Below are 10,000 nucleotides of genomic sequence, written 5' to 3' on the forward strand. Positions count from 1 at the left end.
AGTACCAGGGGGCAGTGAACTAATCCAGGAGCAGCTCAGATTGCAGCAACGCAGCAAATGTTTGGCATCTAAGCCAGTCTCACTAACAGAGGAGAAGAGGCGAGGCAGTGTAAGGTGGTTTCCTGCTGAAGAAGGTGGTACTGGAGGCTGGATACTGGAGTCTGCCAGACGTGGCAGCATCTGCGAGGGGGCTGGAATAGGCTGAGGATGGCAGTAGGCAGCAAATGTATCCTCAAAATTGGCATGGTGGATATAGGAGCTGCAACAGTGTGGCTTGTCACATTTAGTGGAAAGAGGGCCGCCTTCTCCTTGACACTGCGCTTTGATATCTGCGTCATCAGATGAGATACAGAGACCTCTCCTCTGAGGATGCTGTAAGCTACAGTCTCCACTGCAAATAGTGGTAACAGTGTTGCACTGATGTAGCTGCATGGGCTGCTTGCAAGCCATCATGGAGTGAGTCTCAGCCTCTTGGACGCTTGCATCTCTGCTGTGGAAAGCAATTTCAGTTTTCGCCAAAGGCAAAGTGTCCGAGTGACTCCTGTGAACAATCAGGGTGGCCAGCTTCACATTCTGCTCTGTTCTGATGGTCTCAGGATAATTAGTGTTTGTATTCACAACTATCTCATCATTGTCTGAAAGTGTTTCTGTCACAACTGGACGAAGTGGGTGATTTGAAGCCATGATGAGCGGGAAGTGTTCAGATGGGCTTTGTTGGTGTTTAGCGGTTTCTGTTGCAGTAGGAGTTGAATGACATTGTTCTTCACAGATTTCACTGGGGGATTTCTCCTGGCAGTTGTAACATGGTCGTTGAGGCAGTCCAGAGGGTGATGTTACTTGTGTAGGTGTCTCTGTGGTGTCAAAGACGGACTGGTTGGAAAAAATAGGCTGCAGTGGAATAGTTCCTCCCATTGGATGCAGCTCTGACATGGGACGCCCTGCCTCTGCCATGGAAGGCCTTTAGGAAGAAATACAACATATTGTGTAGGTGACAGCACAGATACAACAGAGCAGAAAACAGAATAATAAATGCATACTTTAATACTGCATTCATTATTTAATTCAATAGAAATACTAATACTTATTTGTTCACAATAGTGAATTGTGATGTATTTTCCAGCTGACAAGATGAATTTATTGTAATCATTTGCAAAAAATAAGCACAGTCCACAAATGACTGTTTTTAAAATAGCTACAGTGCTACATGGTGCTGTAGTAACATAAATCATTACAAATTTTCAGTGTTTACCCAATTTTTAATAAACCACCATGGACTTGTACACTAGAAGGACAGTGCATATGTTGAACAAAGTTGAAGACGGAGCTGCAAACAGGAGGAAACGAGGAAGACCACAAAAAAGATCCATGGCTGTAGTGAAGGAGGACATGCAAACGGTTGGTGTGCCAGAGAAGAATGGTAAGGATAGGGTGAAAGGAAGGCAGATGACCTGCTGTGGTGACCGTTCTAAGGCTTGCACATGCTATGCTCATTGTGAGCAATCCTTTAACCTCCAACCTGCCACCAGCTAAAGGTTTTTCCAATGTTTCTTTAAACTACTGTAAATCTTGAACAGTTTGTGCAATCTTAAAAATTCCAATGGTTTCTGAAAGGAGCGACTCAGTGCTTTTCATTCATTAAGTCATTAAGGTAATCACAAGCACAGCGCCACAGCAGCATCAGGAAGATGAAGGTCGAAAGAGAGTGCGAAGGAGTTATACAGAAAACTGACATTATGTTTGACATTTTGTTTTTGCTGTGTTTTTCATGTTTCGTGCCAAGTTTTTTGTATTTTTGTTATTTTAAATTTTACTTATCACCTATCAGCAAACGTGCACTGCCCAGCCTTCTTCCAGCACCTGAAAAAGCAGGGATTTGAGGCTTGTAGAACAGTGCAGAGTGGGTTGATTATCCACTCGGGAAAATGTGCAGAGATGTTTTAGGGTTAGGGTTAAGTTAAAAAGGAGCACACAGAACCAGGCTGAATAACAACAACCCACATTCATCAAGAATCTAATATGGGATCATATTGGTGACAGCACTTGGAACCATAAGGCAACAGGAAATAAACTAGACTCTGCCTGTGACTCACTCTTTCTCCTTCCATCTCCTCTGATCCATCACTCTCCACTTGCTGTCCATCTGACAACAAGGCACAATTTGCTATTGCACTGATCTATTACTTAATTATCCACACTTAAACTCGTTTCACCTAATCCATGATAAAGTAATGACAGAAGAATGTTATAGAACCAAAGCACTGCAGTTGTGTTTATTATTGTTTTTATAGTTGAGTAATAACTTAAAAAAATCTATACACAAACACACACACGGACATACAATGAGATTTTATACGTTCTCCACAATACTGTATATACTATGGCCACAATAAAAACTGATCCACAATCTTTTCCTTATTATTTATTCCTAGTGATATAATAATAATAATAATAATGATAATAGCAAAAAAATTAAGTCATACATATAAAATAATGTATTTATGATAATTCAGTTTGTTTGACTATTCACTCTGTGCAGGCAGAAAACTTATTAAATGTTTAAACTGTAGAAATAGAATCATTTTGCTGCTGTAAAATCAGCATTTTGTCATATTTGAAATATAAATCTAATATATTCTGTTTCTTAATTATTTTCTTTAAAACAGAATCTGTGTGTGTGTGTTCTTACTATCATAATTATAATGCACATTAGATGCTTATTAGATGCCCCGCAACTATGTGCTCCACAAATTATTTATGACCAGTGTTGGGTGTAACGCGTTACTGTAATTAAGTTACTTTTCCACTGAAAGAGTAGAGTAACTGATTACTGTTCATTTTTAGGTATTTCAATTACAGTTACTTACAATGTACTTGCGTTACATGGTAAAATAATTAAACTGGCTGAATATTTCATTTCAATCATTTGTCTTCTAAACGTAGAAGTAAACTCTGCCGCTTTAACATGGCTGTAGTGCAGCTGCGCGTCATTTCTGCATTTTTTGCTGCACAGTCGTTTTCTACAGCGGAAGCTGTCGGACTGAAGCGAGTGGCTGTTTTTTGAGGTGGACATATTCCCGTCTCTTCACTTTTCTGAAACGAGCAGACAAGAACATTACAGTAATATGTAAAAACTATGGGCTGCTGTTCATAGCACGAGTCATCTACTGAAGCGCCTGACACGGAGCATAGACGAACACTTCTGAGCGATCCTTGTTCATCATCCATGGATAACACCGCGGCAACTCCCGCTAGGCAGCAAAACCTGATTTTACTTCAGCAGCGCAGAAAGCGTCTGAAGGTGAGCTTAAAAACGACTGCAGGCTACACTGTGGAAGAGATGCTGCCGCTGCGTACTGCAGAGTCTCCGTCTTTATTCATTATTTAAAGAGTTTAATTTCTATCGTCTGCCACTCGAGGTTTAGAGGGATTCTAAGAAGTATTTGGTTAAATTACTTATTTAGTAATTAAGTTACTTTTCTGACACAGTAATTAGATAAGTATTTAAAATACAATATTGACTAAGTAATTAGTAATGAATTACTTTTTTAAAGTAACTTATCCAACACTGGTTATAACTATAGAATAAATAGTGTTTCTCGCTCATTTCTCATATCTAGTGGTATTTTCACATACAAGCTTGGAATATTTCCTCATTAGAGAAATTAGTTTTCATCCCCTAAAGCTAGACTTGGTAACCTGGGAGGGATTGCCAAGGCAACTGCCTCTGGCCACTTTTGCCACTGCCTGCCACAAAGTAATAGACCACCCAAAATCTTCCTTAGATTAGATCCACAAGGCAGGCTCCCAGTATTTCTGCTCTGTGTGAGGTTACTTGGTTATATTATCTCCATAACGGTCATCTGATGAGAACCATTCATCAATCCAGCCACCTTTCAGAAAAGCTATTTTCTGCTGCTTGACCAGCAAACTGACAGCTTCACTTTCACACTCAGCTCTCGCTTCACTACAGTGTAGAGCCTGATCATCGAGCTCCCTCCCTAGAACCGGCTCCAGGATAGGGCCTCATCCTCCCTTTAACCCTAACCAGTTGCAGCAGATGGCCACCGATTCTTAAGTCTGGTTCTGCCTGATGTTTCTTCCTGTGAAAAGCGAGGGGGGTCATCTGACTGTTGGACGTTTTTCTGTTTTCACGCTATTATTGTGCGACCTTTCCCCCCTTAAATAGTTTAGAAATTCAATTCAGTTTAATTGAATAAACCCTATTTGGGCAGGATAGACTGGTCCCTTGATTCAATTCTTTTTATAGGTGTCGGGTGAAGCGCTCCGTCTTATCCAGGACACAGAACTGTAAAATAATCACTTTAGGGCTAAAAAAATGTTGAATAAACAGAAAGCGTATTAACACTGGCACCTTGAATGTCTTTCCAAGTCATTCCAGCCAACTTTCACCCTTGAGTATAGAGCAATAAATAATATAAAACCATAAATTTTGTTTGTACACACCCAGTCAAAAGTTTGGACACACCTTCCTGTTTAATAGTTCTTGACTTTCAATACTTGTGAGCCTGTCAGGGTTCATTGGTGGAATTTCTTGCCTTCTTAATGGAGTCGGGACCATGAGTTGTGTTGTGTAGAAGTCAGGTTGGTAAACAGCTGACAGCCCTATTTGACGGTTGTTAGAATTAATATTTTGGCAAGAACTGCAAAAACCATCAAGTGCTATGAAGAAACCGACTCACACAAGGACGCCCCGGGAATGGAAGAGCAAGAGTCACCTCTGCTGCTGAGGATAATTCATACGAGTCACCAGCCTTTGTGTTTAGTTGGACCTTCATTTATTTTTCAACAGCACAATGACCCCAAACACAACTCCAGGCTGTGTGAGGGCTATTTTTCCAACAAGGAGAGTGCAGTGCTGCGGCAGATGGCTTGGCCTCCACAGTCACCTGACATAAACTTAGTAGAGATGGTTTGGGATGAGATGGAGCGCAGAGTGAAGGCAAAAGGACCAACAAGTGCTCAGCATCTCTGAACTCCTTCAAGACTGCTGGAAAACCATTTCAGGTGACGACCTCATGAAGCTCATGGAGAGAAGGCCATTGAATGAGAAGGCGTGTCCACATTTTTGACTTGTAGTGTAAATCTACTGGTGATGGATACACCAAGAGGGTTGTCTTTTATCTCTTATTGTTCTCCACATATAGGTTCAGAAAGGTTTGGTGTTTGAAGGCAAATTCATAATAATAAAAACCGTAAAAAACGAATAAAAACCGGAGAATTTGTCCTTGGTTACTTCCTGCCTCTGCTTTCATCCTTTCTCTCTATCCAAAGACCTGCGGCATTCAGCTCTGTGCAAGGTGAGCCTCTTCATTAGTTTATGGTGGTGTTTTTAATTTGTTATATTGTACATCTTGTTGAGGGAGTTCATGTTCTGCTGCTATTTGTGGATGATATCTACTCTGCAGTGCATGGTATCTGTACAGATCTGTGAGAATTCTCCAGATCAATGTAACGTGAAAGCCCTCGTATCCATATTTATGCAAACATATGGAACATTTAAAGGACACATGCATAATCACTCTATCATTCAGCTAAATGGCTGTTGTTTTTTTAAAATAGGAGTTTTCTACTCTGCTGGAGGACTCGAGGCACTTTATGGAGCCTGCTTCGTTCTCCCATTCATATAAACATTTTTCTACACCTGCTTTCTATCCAACATTAACACTGATGAACACATTGGAGAACAACATGGAGGTCATATTGTTTTGTATTATTATAGAATTTGGCAATCAACTTTGCCTGTATAAAAGTCACTGCACACCACTGAGATTCAGACATTTCAAGCACGTCCTCTGTAGCTGTTACAGGCTCAACTTCACTGGCTCTTTGCCGCTTACACAAAATCAAGGTGTAAGGTGAGGTTACAATGCTAGTGAACGACAACCCCATTTTTATTCCACTTCTATACTTCTTTTTAACTCACTATTCTTCCTTAAATAGTGAACTATTATTTTAAAATAGTAGCAGCTTTATTTTTGTCTCAGTAATAGCTGACTGGATCTCTTTAATATGAGAACGTGTTTTTTTAAAGCACTGTAATACAAGTCACAGGAACCCTACTGTCAGCGGTGGTACAGATTTAGATTGTTCCAATTATAGCCCATGGGAAATTTTCAGATATTGGCTAATTCAAGGAAAAGAAGTAGAACACATCAGGCTGCTGGAATTACTCTAGTGAACTGAACCACCTGGAACCAGATCGGATCCTTTTGCACACCCTTGTCTCTATTGGAAACAGAATCATGAAGATGATGCACAGACAGACGTGGTAAGAAGTGCATACATGTAGAACCCATTCATACAGCAGTGCCTGTATCAGAAGAAAAGATGGTTAGGTCCTTTTCTTCAACCAGCTTACCTTTACAGTGATCTACTTGCTGCTGACACTGTCCTCTTCCTTTTGTGTGTTGGGTGATGGTTGCAGTTCCTTAGAAAGCCCTCCTCCTCATATCCACAGGTGACCCCTTTCCCTCTCTCTGTGTAACTCCACTTCATTCACGCACATCCGATCCTTTTCTTCTCCTTTTTTCCTCAGCAGCTCCCAGCTGTGCACAAAATGGAGGAGACCTCGAGATAATCCCCCCTTGCATCTGATTAGAAATGCCAGGATGCAATCTTCAAATCTCGTGTTCTGTAATGGCGAGTCAGCCTGCTTTGTAGTTGCCTTATCCGGCTATAGAAGGAGATGGGTGGAGGGGGAGGGGGAATGATGGGAGGAGATAGTCAGGCAGCTGGCGTGTTTGCCCCTCCACCTGGGAAGCAGGGCTGACGTATGAATGAATGTGTACACGACAGAGAAATAAAGACAACAGGCTGTCTGTCCTTGTCCATCTCAGCGTTTACACTTTCTTTTCTTCTTCTGCGTAGTTCCACTCTGACCTCAGGTAGTGCTTCAGTCTCAAACTCTGTTTTTCCTCTTCTTATTTCTTGCTCTACCTCGCTGCCGCTCTGCCACCCAACACCAACCCACTCTTCAGCACTTTCTCTGTTGCTATGGAAACTGCAATACTCTTTTTTTTCCCACGTAGGAATGACACAACTAAAACCAATCAGCTGGGGACTTTTAATGTGTATGACCGACTCTGTCATTCAACTCACTGATTTGTATTTTCATTTCTGACAGAAAACATGAAAAGACCACACCTATGATAATTAACATATAACTAACTATATCTATATATTTGTCATTTATATTTGTGTCATCTGGCTTTATAAATAATATATAAATAAAGCTCTGTATCACCTGCATAGCAATTCAAATTTTGACTAGGTCTCATTTTTAAAACAATTTCTGCTTAATTCAGAAAGTTAAAGCCACGACTGTATAGGACATCTCAGACGCAAAGACGTGCCATAATAAAACACAACAAAGATGAGAAAGGAGGTCCCTGAACTGGTTGGCAGCTAAAATCTTCCCCAACGTTGCTGGAAGGTGGCCAAACTGCAGAATTCATCTTCCTGCAAGAAAAGGAAAAGATTCTGCTTTTAAAACGGAAGGAAATGGTTTCTTCAGCTAAAAAAAGAAAGAAAAAGAAATAGATATTTTTATGCAACAGTGGGAAATGTAACCCAGGTACAGGTTTGTTTGTATGGGGAGGTTGTCCTAATTGTCTGTGTGTGTAAGGGCTGGGTAGGTGGTGGATGACAGCTGTGCAAAGATTAAGGCTTAGATATTCTCGGAGCAGCTCTGTGTTTCTGTTATACGACTGCTAATTGCATTTGCCAAATGTATTAAAGTATATCTCTTTATATCTGCAGTTTGTGTGTTAGAACTTGCAGTTATTTTGAAGCAGTCTTATTTCTTCCACTTTCTTTTGTTATGTCCAAGTCTCACTTTGTGCTCACTGCTGCCTCTGACTCAGATTCCAGACAGGTTCTGCTTCAGGCTTTGCTGCAATGTGGGCTGTTCATGTAGCAACCATCACCCACAATATGACAGGATTATTAAGATAAGATAAGATAAGATAGAACTTTATTAATCCCTCGGGTGGGTTCCTCTGGGAAATTCGATTTCCAAAAAACAAAAAGCACAGCACCGACAGAAGTTACAGTTACAGAATATTTTTTTATATATACATATATATATATGTATATATATATATATATATATACATATATATATATATATACACACATATATATATACATATATATATATATATATATATACACACATATATATATATATATATATATATACACACATATATATATATATATATATATATATACATACATATATATATATATATATATATATACATACATATATTTATATATATATATAAATACATATATATATATATATATATATATATATATATATATACACATATATATTAGGGGTGCAACGATATTCGTATCGATATTGAACCGTTCGATACAGTGCTTTCGGTTCGGTACGCATATGTATCGAACAATACAACATTTGTAATTTATTTTATCAACTTTCCTTCTGACGATGCTGTCTGTGTTGAGCGCTCAGTGAATCTGTGTTCGACTACTCCGCCTAGGCTGCACTGTCCAGCGCAGATCCACTGAGCGCTCAACACAGACAGCATAGTCAGAAGGAAGAGCGCAGGGCACCTCCCCCACCCTCATTCAGATCTGGCGTTTGGAATTATTTTGGTTTTCATGTGACGTATGACCCTGAAGGTAAGCGAGTCATGGACTAAAGTAAAGTATGTTGGATGTGCCATGCAATGCTCAATTACATGGGTGTGAACTAGTGTGCTAGCACAGTTAGCTCGTTAACGTGTTGGCCGTCTAGCCCCATGCACAGAGCAATCAGCGGTAGCTCGTTAACGGAGATTTGCCGTGTTGTGGCGTTAAGGTCATTTCTTTTTTCTTTTTTTCTTCTTTTTTCTAAATGACATCAGAAACAGCAGTATGCGACATTACGTGATGGCAGAGCTTCAGTTCATCCTTTGTCATTTTTTTTTTTTTTTTTTTTTAATAAATAGGACAGGGGGAATGAATGAGAGAAAGAGGGGGAGAGAAAGAAAGAAAACCAAAGGGGAGAAGAGACGGTGAGAAGGGGGGGGAAGAGAGAGAAAAAAAAAAGAACTCCTGGGTCACCTGTATGGAGAAAAAAAAAAAAACAAAGAAAAAAAAACAAACAGAGGAGACAGCAAACAACAAAGAGCAACATAATAATAGAGAAAACAAAGCACCATCACAATAAACTAGCTAGTCATAGATATCAATATTTACTAAATAATAAACGATATTGTGCAGCACGCAAGATAGACAGCGCACAGTGTGCTTTGAGGCAGCAGCCAAGAAAGCTTTAGTCCGCGTCTGTGAATACCCATGTGTGCATACCTGTGTGGATCAGCATGCTTGCATTCCAAAAGTTTCTCCATGTAATGATCTGCTAGGGAGTGTGGGGGGGCCACAGCCCCGTCCTCCAGGGTGTGAAGCGGGTATGGAGGAGATCAAAACTCCAGACATCCAGAGGCCCCCAGAACACAAGAGACCATGGAAGACCAACAGAGGGGCAGCCGCGCCACTGTTCCAGTAAGAGCCGAGGAGAGTCCCAGATGAGGGCTCACTCAGCAGCCGCGGAGCAGAAGTCAGGGGGAGTTGCAGTGACGCGCCCGTGAGCTCCGCCGGCCCCCAGCTGTGCCTGAGTGACCGAGCCCCAGGCCGAGAGGCCGGGGGCACCCCACCTCCAAAGGGGGCCCGAGCGAGCCCCAGGCCCCAGGCCCCGACAAGCGGCCGCCAAGGAGTGAGCCGGTGTGTACCCGGACGCCCACCCCCAGACACAAAGAACCACCAACACACCGACACCTGAGGGAGTCCGCCACCGGCAGGGGAAGTGGTGGTGGGTGGAGATAGGCCTCCAAACCTTGGAGGGCCTGAGGTGTCCCCAGAGAGGTGGCGTCTGATACCCAACCTGACATATAGACACAGACATACAGGCACACACAGACACAAACATCCATTCCCACCCTCATGCTCTCATATGCACTCACTC

At 41.4% G+C, this 10,000-nt stretch overlaps 1 protein-coding gene across 1 annotated transcript in view; it reads right to left on the reverse strand.

Annotated features, from left to right (window-relative positions):
* The window catches only part of LOC145419664 (uncharacterized), a 7,402-nt gene extending 777 nt beyond the window's left edge, over positions 1 to 6,625 (reverse strand). Inside the window, exons 1-2 of the mRNA XM_080287903.1 lie at positions 6,380 to 6,625; positions 1 to 958 (exon numbers count right to left, since the gene is read on the reverse strand). The exon at positions 1 to 958 is cut by the window's left edge and continues 777 nt beyond it. Coding sequence (XP_080144029.1) covers positions 1 to 951 — 951 coding nt within the window. The 5' untranslated portion in view covers positions 952 to 958; positions 6,380 to 6,625. The remainder of the gene's footprint in view (positions 959 to 6,379) is intronic.
* Between the last annotated feature and the right edge of the window lie 3,375 nt (positions 6,626 to 10,000).

The sequence above is a fragment of the Astatotilapia calliptera genome, chromosome 13 (assembly GCF_964374335.1).
Source record: "Astatotilapia calliptera chromosome 13, fAstCal68.1, whole genome shotgun sequence".
NCBI lineage: Eukaryota > Metazoa > Chordata > Actinopteri > Cichliformes > Cichlidae > Astatotilapia > Astatotilapia calliptera.